The sequence below is a fragment of the Trifolium pratense genome, linkage group LG2, assembly GCF_020283565.1.
Source record: "Trifolium pratense cultivar HEN17-A07 linkage group LG2, ARS_RC_1.1, whole genome shotgun sequence".
Taxonomy (NCBI): domain Eukaryota; kingdom Viridiplantae; phylum Streptophyta; class Magnoliopsida; order Fabales; family Fabaceae; genus Trifolium; species Trifolium pratense.
Genome location: NC_060060.1, coordinates 27,215,978 through 27,233,704, shown reverse-complemented (window position 1 = coordinate 27,233,704; position 17,727 = coordinate 27,215,978). Strand labels below are relative to the sequence as shown.

The 17,727-nt window shown below is 32.2% G+C and overlaps 3 protein-coding genes across 3 annotated transcripts; 1 reads left to right on the top strand and 2 right to left on the bottom strand.

The window, feature by feature from the left end:
• Nucleotides 1–2,573: 2,573 nt before the first annotated feature.
• Nucleotides 2,574–3,500, top strand: LOC123904484 (ethylene-responsive transcription factor ERF118-like). The gene has a single exon (XM_045954145.1). It carries the CDS (start codon nt 2,574–2,576, stop codon nt 3,498–3,500), a length of 927 nt encoding a protein of 308 aa, XP_045810101.1.
• A 2,574-nt stretch (nt 3,501–6,074) lies between these two features.
• Nucleotides 6,075–10,139, bottom strand: LOC123910219. Its single transcript, XM_045961310.1, has 3 exons — nt 9,891–10,139; nt 7,460–7,665; nt 6,075–6,719 (listed from the first exon to the last, which is right to left on the bottom strand). The coding sequence occupies exons 1-3, from the start codon at nt 9,990–9,992 to the stop codon at nt 6,452–6,454; spliced, it is 576 nt and encodes a 191-aa protein (XP_045817266.1). The 5' UTR covers nt 9,993–10,139; the 3' UTR covers nt 6,075–6,451.
• Nucleotides 10,140–16,248: 6,109 nt separating this feature from the next.
• LOC123904483 lies at nt 16,249–16,599 on the bottom strand. The gene has a single exon (XM_045954144.1). The coding sequence runs from the start codon at nt 16,597–16,599 to the stop codon at nt 16,249–16,251; it is 351 nt and encodes a 116-aa protein (XP_045810100.1).
• Between the last annotated feature and the right edge of the window lie 1,128 nt (nt 16,600–17,727).

Here is a 17,727-nt window from a genome sequence, read left to right as displayed (position 1 = left end):
AGTTCAAAAAAACTGCCGTCTAAAACTGCCGGTAAACATCCTGCGGAGGTTGTTTACCCCCGCTAAATAGTACTAAAACCGCCGCAAAAAGGAACGTTTTTTTTTGTAGTGTGTTTATTTATCTCAATCTTATTCTAAACTAAGATAAATAACCTCTAGTGCAAGCTACAATGGTTTGGTGGTATTAGTTTGGGACCTGGGAGTGTGCTCCTCCTTAAGGTCTCATGTTTGATTCTCTCTGGTGCCAATTTGGATGAACTAATTTAGTTTCTTAAAAGAAAATGCAAGTTACAAAACTTACAATGTTATTGTTTTTTTGTTTACAATATTGCCAATGAGAGTTGAACCTCGGATACAATCTACCGAAATCTCACGACTAGACCAAACCTTATGAGGTTATTTGAAAAAATATTTATCAGATTGAAAAGAAAAATTATTTTAAAAAATAACGAAAATAGGCAAAAATATTATTTGGTAGGAGTATAATTTATATAATATTTGATATAAAATTAGAATTTTTTTGAAGTAAATATTAAAATTGGAAAAAAATAATAGAAATTTAAACATATAAGAGAAAGTAATATTATTCAAAACAATATTGTACCAAAAAAATATATTAGTAAAAAATAAATAAATATAAAATCAAGTTATTTGGAAAATGCTATATATAACAAATAATCTAAAGTAATTTTTCATAAAAGAATTAAATTAAATATAGAAATGCTGTATTGAAATTTATGTGTCCAATTCTTAAACTATTTAAAAATCATTCTTTTGAACACAATATAGGTTTTGGTCCGTAGAAAATTTATATTTATTTTCCCAAAAGAAAAACAATTCAATTGATACATAACGACTCCTTAATCGTAAATATATGGAACCATTTGATGTCAAAATTAACCTACAAACTAAATTAGACGGTTTAGTGGGCCGATACTGGTGGTGAAAAAAAAAAGAAGAATAATTCTCCTTTGTTTTAATATTTTTTTTGTACAATATTTATTTTTCTTTGCTTGCTCAACAAGTATAATCTTTTTTCTTTCTTTTTGGTATAAACAAGTGTAGTAAATCAAGAGTTTCCTAAAATAAGTATAGTATATATCAAGAGTGTTAAATATTTTGATCCTTATTTGTAAAATATATTTTTGAGTAACTGGAATATATTTATTTTATTTTTTTTCTATTTTTTAAAATTTATTTTATTCTATTTTTACAAATTTTACAGTCACTGCCACATATACAAGTTTTATTTTTTTTTGGTCAAGACTGGAATACATATCCAGTAACTTATTTAAACAAATCACATAAAGAAAAAATTTATTTTGGTCAAAATAAACATATGGAAAGATTTATTTTGTTTTAAAAATAATTAATCGACTCCTAGAAAAAATGAATCCGTGTAACGGATATTATGGAAACCGTTATATACTAAATGCTGATGAAAACTGATGGACAAATAGAAAAGAAAATCAGTGACATAGTGATCATAATTTTTCAGTGTTAAAATCAAGAAGACAACACAAGAAGATTTTCTAAACAACTCAGGTAAATTTTTCTTTCAACCTTCTTCTTCTCATTCTCATAGGATTACAAAAAATTACGAGGTACGGACCCAATACTGATAATAATTTATGAAATGATAATTGTTCTATACTGTGACAGACCTAATTCGTGAAGTGTTTATGCTTCATAGAAAAAAAAAAGTGTTCTTTTTCAAAATCATTACTTGTATCTACATGTTTGAATTAGAAAATTTCCAATTTTTTTTTAACCTAAATAGAGATCTATTATTATTGAAAATTAAGAACTTGTAATATGTGACAGAAAAATCATAGCTAAATAGTTTTTTTTTTTTTTTAATAATTTTATAATGTTGTGTATCATCTCTGACTTTACTTTTTTTCTTGTTTGAAAATTAAAGAAGATAAAAGAAACGTTTATTTGGATTTCTGTGTGAAATCCATCAGAAATTGCAGAGGAAGAGATTTATGACTGAGTTTGCATCGGAAACTATTGGAGCTTCATTGAAGCTTTCTTTTTCATATTCTTCTGTTTGCTATATGCTACTCTGTTCACTCATCAACACTGTTATTTCCATGTATTTGAGGATCACAAGGTTTGTTAATTTTGATTATTTTATTTATTTATTTTGTTAATTTTTTTTTTTTTTGGTACATATTTTGTTAATTTTTTATAATATTGATTCTGATTATTTTTTTTTCGGTTGATTTTCGTGTGCCAGGTCATTTCACGGATTTGTTATTTGTTACGGAGATTTTCATATAAAGATATTCTGTAAATTTTTTTCTCTTTTTAAGATTGAATCTCAATTTGATTCTTTTAAAAAATTATTTATTTTTTCCCTTTTTTATATTTAGATTCCTAAAATATTTTCCTGTGTTTATTTTAAAGGGAATTTCTGAAGATTATTACTGCGATCACAATACCTTCGGAGAGAGTTATTTCCGACTATTGTGGTTCTAGTCAGGTCAAGAGAAAAGATTAGTCTCTAAAATTGTGCAGTGACACTGACGCCTGATTCACCAACCAAATAAATTATTGCTGATTTCACCATGGGTCCTCCACCAAATCGCAAACAAAAGTTATCTTATGTCACTGAAAGAACAAGAAGATTGAAAGTTGTCTACGATGATCCTGACGCAACAGATTCGTCGTCGGATGAAGCAAATTACCAACCAATGATGAGGAAGAGAGTTGTTCTTGAATTTGCACTCCCTGATGTTAGTGTTACTGAAAAAAAGGTTGATAATGTACTGAGCAAGAGTAAGAGTTCTGCAAAGACAACGACAACTCCGATAGTGAAAGGAAAATCAAGCAAATACAAAGGTGTTCGAATGAGAAAATGGGGTCGATGGGCTGCTGAAATTCGTAATCCGCTTAAAGGTACTCGTGAATGGTTAGGAACTTTCAACACTGCTGAAGAGGCTTCCAAAGCTTATGAAAATAAAAAACTTGAATTTGAAGCCATAACTAAGAAGATGTGTAAAGGGAAGAAAAACACTAGCTATAATAGTGTTGTTACCTCTTTGAATGGCTCAAAGAGTGATACTGATACTTCGAATACAACATCTTCTTTGCCCGAATTGGTTAATTCGGTTTCTGATGTGATTGAGAGTGGTATGCTCTCGATCAATGAAGCTATTGTTGAGAGTCTCGAGACTAATAATCATCTGGAGGGTGAATTTTTGGAACATAATGTGGTCGACATAAGTCCTTTGAATGTAGTGCCACAATCGGATCGCAATTTGGATACTACATCTCGGTTTGACTTGGATTGGTTAACATTTGATGGTTCGGGTCAGGGGTTGGATGATCTTGGTTGCCTTGACGACCTTCCGTATTGTGATTTTGATGATAACAACGGACCTATTGATATTCCGGATTTTAATTTCGATGATATTATTGGTGCTGATGAGAGTGTTGATGATGATGAGATTGCTAGTTGGTTTAAAGATTTCCCAGAGAAGCCATGTCTATAAATTTTGCAGAGCTAGTTAAGTTAGTATTTAAGTTTTATTGTGTGTTATGATATTGTCTTGAACTTCAGGATGATGCGAGTAGTTTTAGCTATTTATAATTGATTCTGTTTAATGGATTTTCTAGGTGTTGATTAGAATAGTTCTGAATTGGTGTTACTTTTCAAAATTAATTTGATAAATTTATTTTTTATCGATTTTAAATTTGTATTGCTTATGAATTTAAATGAATGAATATTATTTATTTAGTTAAAAAAAAATCTTGGCAGATGATAGAAGCCATTCACCCATTAAATTTTTAATGATGAATTTTATGCTTAAATAAATTTGTACATGAATTAAATCAAATTACATTATAGGCTCATGTTAGTGTGGATGCATATTTCGGTCTCTTTACCTTGTAGTCTGTTGGAATAGTTAATTTTTGTGGATTATTAAATTATTATTTTTTTTAAACAAATACATCATGTCATTTCCTTAGATTATTTTTGAAAATAGCTCTAAAAGTATTTGTCGTGTCACTTGATCAGATGTTTTTGTATTTGATTTTATATTTTTTTTTTGAGTTTAATTTATATGCAGCGTCGGTGTAAAGTTATTTTGCACATACATCCAATAATATTCCGACACATCATGTATGGTAATTAAAAACACATGATGTGTCACATTCATTAAATGATGTGGCAACGTGTTATTGGATGCATGTGTAAAAAAAAATTACACCGACAGTGCACAACAATTAAACTCTTTTTTTTTACGAAAAATCAATTCTTAATTTCTAATAAGTTCTCTTCTCCCTCTAATTTGTTCTCAAATTGGCCTATGCTTTTTTAAATGATTCATTTGTAAGTTGAAACATAGTGTTAAGTGACACGTAAATAATAAAATCACACGATTTTAGTAGCACTTAATTAACGATTAATTTAAAGAGAGTTGTTGTAAATGTGAGGAATTTATTTATTTATTTTATAAAAAGTGGATGAAATCAACAAATTAAAAAAAAATACTTTTTTATTTCTTATTTATTCTTTTTTTTTTTTTACACTTACAAGTAAGTTTGAGCATTGTATTAATTTGTAAATATTGAAAAGGTGGGCCAAACTTTAATCATTTTTACCGAACAATATCGTCAACCAGAGGAAAACAGGTTGCACTCTAAAAATAGGAAGTCCAAATAACAAACAAATGCGCTAGGCGGTACTATTTCTTGCAGCCAACTATCTCCTTTAATTTCTCAATACTTGCATCCCAAGTTTGTTTCCTTTTTTTACTGAGACTTGCATCTCAAGTATGTTCGTCATGCCTGAGATCTTTTTATTACTGTAGAAATAAAATAAAATAAATTATGAGCGTAACTTGTGTTAGTAAAGAATGAATTGATTAACAAAAAATTGAAAGTCGTATTAATTAGTATTTAATGAGAGATTATAAGTGAGTTGCATATTGAGTAAACCATCAAATAAATTATTTTATAATGTGAACTGTTAATTGACATGTGACATCATACAATACAATTTAATTAAGTGATACTTGGTTGAATTTTTTTTTGGTTTACTGTGATACTTAGTTGAATAGTATTTCCTCCGTTCTAAAATATAAGAACTAGTTGACCATTGTACGTACACCAATGCATAACTTTGATTACGAACATCTTTAATTGGCTATTAGTAAAAATTATAGAAACTTGATATCTTGAAAATACTTGTCGAACAAATCAAACAAGATCTTATATATATGATAATATACATTTATATATTTTTAGAAAAATATAGTCAAAACAAGACATTTGAATAATACATTTAGTCAAATGAGGTCTTATAAAATGGGACGGAGAGAGTAGTAAGTAAAATAAACGTTCACAAAAAAGACCATATTAATTTTTTCTTTTAAAAAAGTGGGGTTCCATGAGCTTAGCTCAGTTGACAGAGACATTTTATTATATCTGTAAGGGGTCGGGGTTCGAACCCCGGTCATCCATTTATCCACCTTATAGGTGAAATTTCTAGCCACTAAGCTATTTGACAAAAAAAAAAAATTTTTTTTTGCTACACATCCCTCCCCGCTCAACAACAAATCATTTGCAATTCGCTGAATCCTATTGATTTTACTGGTCAGGCTTGTAGCAAGGGGGCCTTCTGTCTCGGCTTCTTACTCTATAAGGAACTCTTGTTCACACGGCCTCAGTGGATCTCCTGGCGGCAGAGGCGTCGTGTAGGGATGTGATATATGGAAATACCACCTTATGTAGTTAGGCTCTGCATACAAAGAATAGATAGCAGCGACCCCTCTCTGCCCTAGAGTAAACATTCGATCAAGGTCTTGGGCATTATGCGCAGAAATCTGTTCCCGAGCGGCTGTGCGAGCTGAGATGGAAGTCAGGGAATGGTTTGTATATGATCGAACTGTCGAAGGAGCCGTTCAAGAGGTCATAATGGTTTGTATATGATCGAACTGTGGAAATCTTCCAATTAATGTTTGTCTTTTTTTTTTTTTTTATTGAAGCATAATGTTTGTCTTCTTCCTCAAATGATTAATAATTATGTTCATCATTTTCCACCAAAGTTAGGGACACCGCTGTGAGTATAACACACCGAAAAGGCATAATGTTAATTTGTTAATTTTTATTTTGAGGAGCATTTGTCATATTTCATAACAATATAGCAGTAGCCTCAAAATATTTTACACACTTTCAATGTAAAGTTTATCTGAAACCTGATTACATGTGACATATGCTTCCACAAATTTTGCTTAATATATCCCCTTTACCTAAACTTCCATATATAATAGTATCTTTGAGCAGTAATATCCACCAGAACATTATAAACACTAGTTAACTAAGCAAAAAACAAACTTTAAACCACTGTTTTACCAAGTAGTGAAAATCATAGAGACATGACATCCATTGAAATGAAGACTCAAAATTTGCTACCCTTTCATGATTCATCCATGATCCATCATGCATATCCAGTCATTCCAACTGACGAACTAACCTGATTAGTCTTCTGAGAAAGTGGACTTGTGGTTGCCTTTGTGAAGTACATGTAGTAGTATACATTAAGAATCATGGTTGCAACGATGAAAACTGCTCCGGCAATGAAGATTCCTTTCCTCAAACTTTCACAGGAGAAGTTCTGAGCATAAATCATTCCCCGGTACTTGGTGTGATAGGCATTCTTCTTTGCACCAGCTATTAAGCATGATTCTGCAACCAGAAAAGTCGCCCTGGGAAAACAAAAAAATTAGCAACTGAAACTAAAATGATTCATGAATGAAGAGAATGAATGATTTGATATGTCAACGACAATAATTTGACGTTTCATGAGTAACATTTTTTTGCAAGACAAGGAAGCTTCACATGGATAAAAACAAAAAAAGGCGTATAGTTGAATAAATAATGATTACAACTTTGTTATTCCAACCAAATCTATGGCCAAAATGGGTGAGGGATTGTGTACAATTTAAACGAGCAAACAATCAATTTGTTCTTTGATTGTGTGAGACGTTTGTCACTAATCACTAATGTCACTGAATGTAGTAAAAAAAACTACAAAAACATCTTTGAATGTGTCTTTCATTAGTCGATTTGGTCTACTAATGTGTCATTTGTTAATTGGTTTGGTCCTCTAATGTGTCTTCTATTAGTCAGTTTGTCCCTGAATTTAGTAACAAAGACACACTTGGCGGATGTTTTTGTAATTTTGACAAATTTAAGGACTATATTGAAAGCACCTCACATTTAAGGACTATAATGACAATATAAACCAATTATTAATCAAAACAAGTCAAGATGACGTAGTTAAAGATATTTCCAATAATAAGTTTCACTATAGGAACAGAGAACTAGACATTGTTGGAACATGTTACGTTTAACACAATAATTTTAGCCACAGTTTAATATCACTATATCATCAGTGTGATAAGATGAAATGAAACATAAATCATAAATAATTAAGAATTCTTACCAAGAAGAAAGAAAATATATAATGGACCATGCTCGATTTCCACCGGGTGTTAAAGGCCTCCCTAAGCACATACACTTCGTCACACCCATAAGCAGTGATTCACTTGAAAGAAGAAACAGGAAAGCGCCCACTCCATAACCAGTTGCAACATCTGAACTATAAACACAATATGTTTCATTTCTTCCTGGGGTTGTGATAATGGTTCCCTGTGAAGAAAGAACATAGAAAAGATGCCAAGTTAATGTTAATTAAGAAGAATAATCATTAGCAAATGATTATAACACACCATATTCTAATCAGCCATTGAGTAGAACATGCACCATACAAATGCATGAATCATGGGTACTTCAAAAGAAAGCTTACACATACCGAGCAAAATCAACGACTAATTCTAGTTTTACTTCCTTCCCTTGTAAAATACCTTCACTGAACTCATAATTTAACACAATAAGCTATGAACACACATGTAATCACCTCATCGCCCATCCCCTCACTTATGTAATTACAGCAGTTACATTCATACAAAGGGGAGCCTTGACACAATCATCGTGTGAGTAAGAGGTCATAGGTTTTAATTGGTAAAATTAATACCTTGTAAATATAAGATACAAAATACTTCCTACAAAATCCCAAAATACTTCCTACTATAGCTTCCTGAATAATTTACTGAGCAAATTTAATCCCTCAATTCATGTACTTTAAACCCTTTACTTATCTATTACATTTTCTCTACTTAAAACACTCAAATCATTTACTAAAAACCACTCATAATTTATTAAATATACCTGAAAATTCACAAAAACTCAGCTAGCTAGTTTCAATATAATTCTCAAACTCAGTCTCAAGCTTACAATCTCTCAAACGAAGCTTTCCTCATTTAAGAAAAACTGTTTTAAGAAAACATCATTTGCGGCATAACTATAGGAAGCCCCAACTGATTCTCAGAGATGAAGATTTAGGAAACTCAAGCTTTCAAGAATCACTAGGCCAAACTCTGTTGGATGATCGCTGTACAGGAGAAGGATGAGAAGGAAGAACCCATATTGGGATATTGGGATCAGGATCTTGTTGGGATGCAGCTGATGACAACAACCGTAAGTATTCAAAGGGATGCACTGTCTTCTTGAAGAGAGGATACAGGACTGAGACAAGGAATAGGTAAACAATTGACGGAGGGACTTTTTTTTTTTTTTTTTGAGGAATGGCCAATCTTCAAGAAAGAAACATCGGAAAAAGTAAAGAAATGATGTAATGAAGGAGTGTAATATGAAGGAATCTCGACAATTATCGAATATGAATGAGTTTACTTTGTTCCCTTGGGAGAGATTGCAATTCTACACTTGCGAGTCACATAATGATTTGATGGTTTGTTTCATGAGAAAGGGAGAACATGAAAAAGCATAATTTGACATAGCAAAATAATATCATAGAGATGAGTGAAAGGAGATAGAAAGCATGGGCATCCTATAAGATTAAGAAACAGAACCGCCTTCCGTTGGAATATCTTATGAATAAGAAAAATGAAGAAAATGGAATTTAACAATCCTTCTGACTTACAGTAAAAAAAATAATTTCTTTTTGACTTCTAATGAAAAATGTTATCCTACAAACTTAACACTGGCATCTAATTCTAATTCCTTCAAAAGGACCGACTCCCCATCACCATCATTCCATCCAAACACATAGCATAAGTTTCTATGATAGACAACTTTCTTTTGACAAAATAATAGTCCCTCCGGCCTTAATTATATACAAAATATTCACTTTTCCGATTCATTGATTAACAGATGTATCTGGTGTCTATATGAACGACCAAATACATCAATTATTCAATAACTCTAAAAAGTAATTGTTTACTTATAATTAAGGTTGGAGGGAGCACACCTTTAGATGCCACTCACTCTGTCCTATTATGAGTGTCATATTTGCAAAGCAAAATTGTCCCAATTTGAATGTCACTTTTAGTTTTTTTTTTAAGACTTGGTATCAAGTCCAAGGACCGACTAATCCGAGGACACTAATCTCACCTGAGACCTTGAGAGGACCACACTCTAAGGTCCAAAGCTGTCGCCACTAGATCAATCCATTTGGATGTGGGTTATTAATGTACTACTAATTACCATTTTCAATTGTACAAATAAAGAAAAATACTATAAGAGTATATAAAATGCGATATCCCCGGCAATTGAGCTATGCTCAGGGGCATTCTTTTATCAAATGCAACACTCATAACAAAACCTAGCATTTTGCTTCAGCAAACCAAAATTAGACAAAAATCTAACATAGATCTCTTAAAAATTTACAACTTATAATACAATTTTTTTCCCATAGAAATCACGTTTCAAAGACAAAACACATAAAAAATGAACATTATAAAAAAGCTATCAAAAGTAAATTAAAAGAAAAGAGAGAGAGAAAAATAGTAACTTACAACGCTTCTTCTTCTCTCAGCTGCAATGGCGAAACCAAATGCTACTAAGCACAAAATAATTGCCACAAGGTGCACAAGAGATGAACCTCTTCCCTCTGCCATCTTAACACTTTCACTGTATCAGCGTGAAATGTGAAATGAAAAATGGGTTTGTGAAGTGAAGTGAAGCTACTGAGTAATATGTAGAGCAGAGAGAGGACAGTAAACAAAAACAAAAGTAAAGTAAAGTAAAATGAGAAGTTGGAAAGTAACATCCTTGTTTCAATAAAGTTGTTGTGATAAAGAGGAATCTTGGACCCACGCGAGAAGTTGGAGCGTGGTAAGTAATACGCGAGAAGTTGGGAAGTTCAAGAGGTGTGTTGAACTTATCAGAATTGTCGGTGTTAGTCACGCTCCTTGTGGGGTTTACGTTTACGAAGCTTGCTCCTTGTGAAATTTTTTGTTTTCTTTTTAGACACAAACTTTAAGGTAGGGGTGTGCATGGTAAACCATACCACACCTTACTTAATTGATGGATTTAGTTCTAAACTAAAATTATAAGCTGAATATTTTGTAAAATTAATTTGGATTTGATTCTTAAATGATTCGAAATCAATTTATAACTGATTTATAATAAAATTTAGGTTATTCATATGGTACAATTTTAAATAGATTTTGTACTTAAACTAATTATTTTGTTTATTAGTTGATTAAAAGAATAGATTTATTAATTATTTTAAAAACATAATTTTCATTAATTTAATTAATGGATTGGTTTATAATCAACCCAGAAAGTTTTTTTTTTCTATGCTCAAACATATTTTTTATTTAGCCGCAGATGGTCCGACGTTGACCACCGGTCATCCACCACCTATTTTAATTAAGGGTAATGTTAATTTGTGCACCTAAGACACATGATAAGGAGTAATAAATGATGGTTAGTCTCACCTATTTTATTTTGGACTAAAAGAAAATTAACATCAGTCAAATAAATATAAAAAAATGTGCTTTTATTTTTTATTTTGCCAGAATTACCCCTCACCCTATAACTCGACTGAAACCATCTGTTTCTCTCCTAGCCCGACCCACCCCACCGCCACCACAACACCATTTACAACCACTGTATTTTTGGTTTTAAATTAACATGATAATTTTGTTTTACTTCAATTTAACTTTAACAAACAAACAAAACAGTGAATCAAATTTTCTCACAAATTAGAATTCAACATTGCATAACCCACCTAATCTCAGAACTTAAAAACCCATTTTTAAATAACGTCACTGCTTTGTCTAGTTGTACCAGAGGGAAAGATTAAAAGACAATTTTTGACCAACATTCGCACATTATTTTAGATGTTAAAGAATAACCCACTATCACTTAGTGTCAAGGAATAGCAAGATTAAAATTTGAAGAAAGAACAGAGGGAGAATTAAAAGATTATAAACTTAAAAAAGAGATTCAAAAGATGGAAAGATTGAACTTGAAGCATTTAACCAAATAGTCACAGAGAAAGATTAAAACAATAATGGGAAATATGGGGAGGAAACTGGCAAGCTTTAATACATCTGTTAACTTTAACCAGTGAAGGACTCAACGTCGACGGCGAAGGGCGAATTGTTGAAGACGAAGGGTGTGGCGGCTGAACCTAAGACTAAGACGGAAGGGTCGCAGGATGAAAAAATAATTTTTTAAATCGATTTATGTGAAAGTAAATCTGAGCCATTCACATGGTAAGGTTATACGTGTCTGTCTGTTATACATGAGGGCAATTTTGTCTTTAAACCAATTATACAAGGTGGATATGGTTCATAATTGGTTTTTTTTATTGGAGTGCTATGTTTTTTTTTTACAATGGACTGTGTGGATTGATTAGTAATTTAGTTAAGGATAAAAAGATTTTTACACACCCCTACTTTATGGCCTCTTTGGTACACAAGATAACACATGTTATCGTATTTTGTTTCAATTTAGTGTTTGGTGAAGCAGTATGATATGATAAGTTAATCCTAAAATTTATCCTATAATTTGATAAAAAAATCCTACCATGTCTATTTCTAATTAAAAATGAATGGTTTGCACTTGACTTCTCCTCTTGCTCCATGTTCAATGTGTTCGTTTAGGTCTCCGGTTCCGTCATATGTTTCCAACTTAGAGTGATTTTTCAAGAGATTTTTGAGAGATCTTTGTTGCGAACATACCTTTGTTATGATGAGTGTGATTGCTCTTGTGGAGTCTGTTGTCGCCATTGTCTTTGTGCCTTGATGAGTGCGACCCATTGCAATTGTCGTCATATTAGTCATCTGGTGGAGGATTGTCTCCATGTCCACCGTTTTCTACCCCATTATTTCTTTTATGTCCTCTGTTGTTGTTACCATTAGTGTGGCCATTGGTATTAGCATTAGTAGTCCAGTTGTTGATTATGGGAACCTGGGTTCCGTTTTGGGGTTCGTTGTGTTGTGATCTTGCATCATGATGGAGTGTTGTTAGTTGACTTTGTGGTATTGAACTCGATGTTTGCTGGGTTTGGAGTATGAGACTCATTGTTTGTGGGTTATGGAGTGTCGGACTGTCGTTGCGTAATGCGTCGGTTGTTGGTTTTATTTGACGTTGGCTATCCTTCTATTTTGTTCCTGAAGTAAGGTGTAGATGTTGTGAGAAGTATGTCATTTGTTTGTTGGTTGACTTGTGGTTTTTGATGGGTGTCTCATCATTGAGTGTTTGAGTTGTGGAATTTTGTTGGCAAAGTGGGAGCACATCTAAGGTTGTGTTTTTGAGAGTGAAGTCGTTTTCTTCATCGACTAGGTTTTGATGGATGACCCATTGGGCTAAAGATTCGCCAATCATGTTTAGGGCATGGGTGGAGTTATTCTGGACTTGTTCTAGCTAGGAAGCGTTTGTTGTGGCTCTATTGTGAGTGGTCATAGTGTCTGACATTGGACTAGTGTTTTGAAAGTTGAGAATGAACTAAATTAGTATTATGCTGAATTCTTATTCGATAAGGCCATGTGCCTTCAAGGACTTGTATGTCCTTACCTTGGAGTAGTTATCCTAAGTTTGGTAACATGTATTAGAGTTTTACACCTTATTATATTGTTGGGCCCTTGGCATATTAGGCTTTAGTCCAGTCTGGAACAAAAATTGAAAAGTCCCCAAGTGATAAAGAATGAAATATTACCTTTTGAATATCTAGGGCGGAAGGAATTTATATAAGTGAGGAGGAAGAGAAGTTTGAAGTAGGGGATAAAGTGAAATTGAAATTCCCTAGTATGTTGTATTATGACAGGCCAACTAGAATTAAGTGGTTAGTAGAAAAGCCAAGAGAAAAAATGGCTAATTTAGGAGGATGATATAAGAGGAACAATTGTGGATGAGAAATATATTGAGCAATTGGAAGAGGCTGACTATGAGAGCTAAAAAAGAAGTAGCAAGAAGAATGACATAACCACACCTTAGTCTAAGAGTGCATTGCATTTGCATATATTTGAGCTAAATACTTTTTAAACAAAGGCAACCCACATATTTTCTTTCTAATACTTTTATGTTTTTGCAGCTTACTAAAAATGATTGAACATATGGTTAGAAAGAACAACACTCAATGAAGTCAAATTGTGGCGAAAGAAAATAAAATAAAGAAACTGCCGAAAGTTAGGCAGCTACAACCGTAACATGCCATCCAGAGAGAATTACTTGGAAAGTTTGGCCCCTATCCTATCCTATATTTTCAATAAATCACTACTTTTTCTATTTAAACCTATAAATATAGAAATATATTTCATATCTTAACAAGTCTATATGAGATCAAACTTTTTTAAGAATATATTTTGTCTCTAGAAAATTGTGAGCTTTTAAGTTGTGTCCCTAAAAAAAATTATTCAATTTTAGTCTCTATTTACATTTTATAGGGACTAAAATGCAATATTATGTAGAAACTGTTAAAAAAATTATTCACTTGTAGTCTTTATTTGTAAAAAGTTTTTAAATAGTAAAATTACCATTGAAATTTAATATGGACTAAAATTGAAAGAACGTGATTTTATAGGGACTAAAAATATAAGATTAAATATATTTTTAGTCCCCACATTTTACCCTATAATAAAAAATAGTCCCTACATTTTTTATGGTGTAAAAAAGTTTTACAATTTTTTCCGTTATCAAGTTTAATTCTCACCGTCAATTTTTCTTAACGGATTGCTGACATGGCGCAGTTAGTCAATAACATGGTGACATGTGTCTTTTTCCATAAAATTTATTGTACACCTTACCACACCAATTTTTTCCTTCTATCTTTGTTCCTCCACCGTAACCGTGCACTTGTATCCTATTAGGGAACCTTACCATTTATAGTAAATTTACTTAATTTATTATTTTTGTTATTATAAAATTTATTTTCTGCGAAAAATAATAAAGGTCCACCTTTAGACTATTTAGTCTATAAAAATAAAATTGTCACTACTAAATGTTTTAATTAATAACCCTAATTCTTTTCTCCTCTCCCTCTTTCGGTGCCGCTGAAAGCTTTTTCTTGGTTTATTAATTAGAGAGGGGTGGTTTAAGATTAATTTTGATCCGGAATCACCCCTCTTAATTGTTTTTTATTTTATTTATTTGAATAAGTGATATCCACATATTTTTTAGGTTTTATTTGAGTTTTCTCTTTTGTGATTTTTTAACCCGGAGTTGTTTAAATCCCGTCTTAGTGCAGAGTCTTTGTTTTGATTTTCCGTCTTAGTACCGTGTTTATCCCGTCATATTCAATAACTTTAGTATCATCAACGTTGTAAATCCGGGTCAAAAAAATTAATAAGTTTAATATATTCTATTTATGAAAAATCAATTACCATTATTAAATCTTTAATATTTCTCTAAAATTAAGTAAAAATCTCTAAAGAAATTTACATAAAAATTCTATTATATTTAATACGGAGTAATACATTTTTATAATACATTGGATAAAATAATATAAAAAATGAAGTTAATATGTAAACGCTAATGGTGTAATTATTTTTAAAACACATCTAATCAAATTGCATTATTTAATTTGGATACATTGACAGTGTAAAATTATGTGCACATTCATCCAATCAAATCACATCATGATTGAAAACAATTTGCACCTTCAATGCATATAAATTTATGTCATAAAATATTTGTTACATCTTTTTCCAAAGGTCCCTTCCCCTTGAGATAATCATATTCGAAATTTGTTAATTAGCACTAAATACATGTTTATTCGAAATGTGCAATCTACTTGTTGTACCTTATTATAGTTTATGTTTTCATTTAGCATTTTAGAACATAGCAAAAATAATTATTAAGTAAAGAACATTAAAAGAAGACTTCATCCAATCCTTTGTTTATATCTCCTAAATATATTAAATAATTATTTTATTTTTACGAAATCGTGGGACATAACCTAACTCAGTGAGTCCACCACACAAAAGTGTAGGACATCTCAAACTAACGAGTCTGACCCAACTTCTAGTTAATCCTAATTGACATTAATAAGAAGTACAATCTGGTGAATTGACCGATCATCAAAATCGATCTAAGAACCAATCCATGCAGCATACAGTAGCAAGCAAAATGACTTTTTCAAGTCATGCATTCCAACATCCAATGATAAGAATATCAAATCAATCTGAAAAATCAGTCACACAAACTTAAAACGGGGAATGAACTAACTACCAACACAGACCAATTCACGTACTAACAACCCTCTGCAAAAGAATACAACATTCATCGAAGATTCATTCAAGCCATACAATCTGAATTCAATCACAAAGGATTGAAACTGATTTAAAAACATCCCTGAATCCTCTAGAGCAGCAGATGCGAACCCGTCTTGAAACCTGCAGATCTCAACAGATCTGAAAAATCAACGAGAAAAACTAAAGCCAGATAAGCAAACCACCAATTAACTCCAACATAACTGAAAATACACGGCAACGAAACAACGAGAGCGGTGATGTCAAAGTGAAATCAGGAGAGAGATGAGGCAGTTGCAACGTCGACGAAAGCATCAACCGCCAAATGAAAACCACAAGCAGACCGTAAAAACACTTAATTATGATCGAGAAACACTTTCATTCATGAACCAAATGTTGATCGAGAAACTTAATTATGATGATGACATAAACCATTAATTAGATTTATTATCATAACTTGAAATTTAACTTTCCATGCTCAACAAATAATACAATTTAAACCACGCCAAAATGATTTATACTAATTTTCAAAGGATAGAGATTTATTTCGATCCTCAGCTTCATTGTAAACATACAAAAAAAAGATTCAAAACAACATATTATTATAGATTAAAATTCATGGTGCTTAATATATTAAGACCTTGTTTAAAGATAATTTATATTAAAACATATATCAAAGCTTAAGGATCAAATAATCTTGGATTGCTTCCTCCTCCTGAGTCTCTTTTACTTCATCCTCAACAGCAGCACACCCATTTGAAATGGAACCATAGTCAACCTCAGTCATAGTAGCTTGTTGCCTCACAATGCTTTGATCAGCATCATTGATCACTTCATCTGTCTTTGGAATATCCTGCAATGGAACAAGAAAATTCCTTGCATCAAAATTTAATGACACTGGAAGCTGAATCATATTGTTAAATTCATTATATTGATATCCATACGCCCCATGGTATGGAGTCACGGTGTTTAGGCTTACCACCCCTTGGTTACTATTTGCATGATTTATTGAATCTGTGTTCATAGCTCCAGTCCTTTTTTTGAGTCTCCTCTCTAATTTGTGGGAATTTTGATGACCACCTAATGCTTGAGGAGTAAGGAATTTTCGACTACAAAAATTGCATGAGTAAGCATGTTGAATTCCCTTATGAGGATCAATAATGAACCCAAAAAGGAGAAAGGGAGAATTTTTTTTGGATGAATTTGTTGATTCATCTTCGCCAGCATCACCAATGTTGGGACTCTGATAGAAGATTAGGAGGTCGTTAGTTAAATAATTATAAGTAGTAGTTAATTAAATAATTGGATATTAATGAGACATAATATTTATATTATTAGTTGGTCATTTATGTTATTAAGTTTTGTTTGGTTGGGCTTTATCCCTTAGGCCCATTAGAGTCTTATATATATGTGTAATGTTCCTTCATATTTTAAATAATGAATGAAAATGAAGTCTTTTATTTATCTTTATTTATTTGCATTTCTTTATTACTTTCCTAGGTTTAGCTTAGTGTAGCTTGATAGAGCTTCAACACTCTATCAATTGGTGCTTTCATTTTCTACTCTAATCCTCCCATGGCAGAATCTCCATTCCCTACCCCATATTATTCAACCGTCCCTTCACCTACACCATATTACCCATCATACCACCCTACTACTCCATATTATCCTTATTCCACAAACACCACCTCACATACCATTTCATCACCATTCCTCAACCCATATGTCTCACACGCTGTTGTTTCTGACCCATATGGTTATCAACACACCACCACTGTTTCCACCCCATCTCCATTTTATTCCACCAACACTCCTATTATTCCACCACCAACACCCACTCCATCACCAAACCCATATATCTCCTCACCGTCACCACAAACACTCCCTCCTTCAAGATTAGAGACAAAACTTTCTAATTTTGATGGAAGTGAAGATGCTTATTGGTGGATTATTTGCTCTGAAAAATCCTTCAACAACAGGAATCATAGCTTATCAGATGCAGAGAAAATAATTGAAAGTATTTTAGCATTGAGAGGTGCTGCTCTCACATGGTGGTTCAGCTGGTTTCCCACACATCGAAGGCCATGTTGGGACTCATTCACATGTGGATTACTTCGGCAATTCAAGCCTGAATGGATACCCATTTTACCCA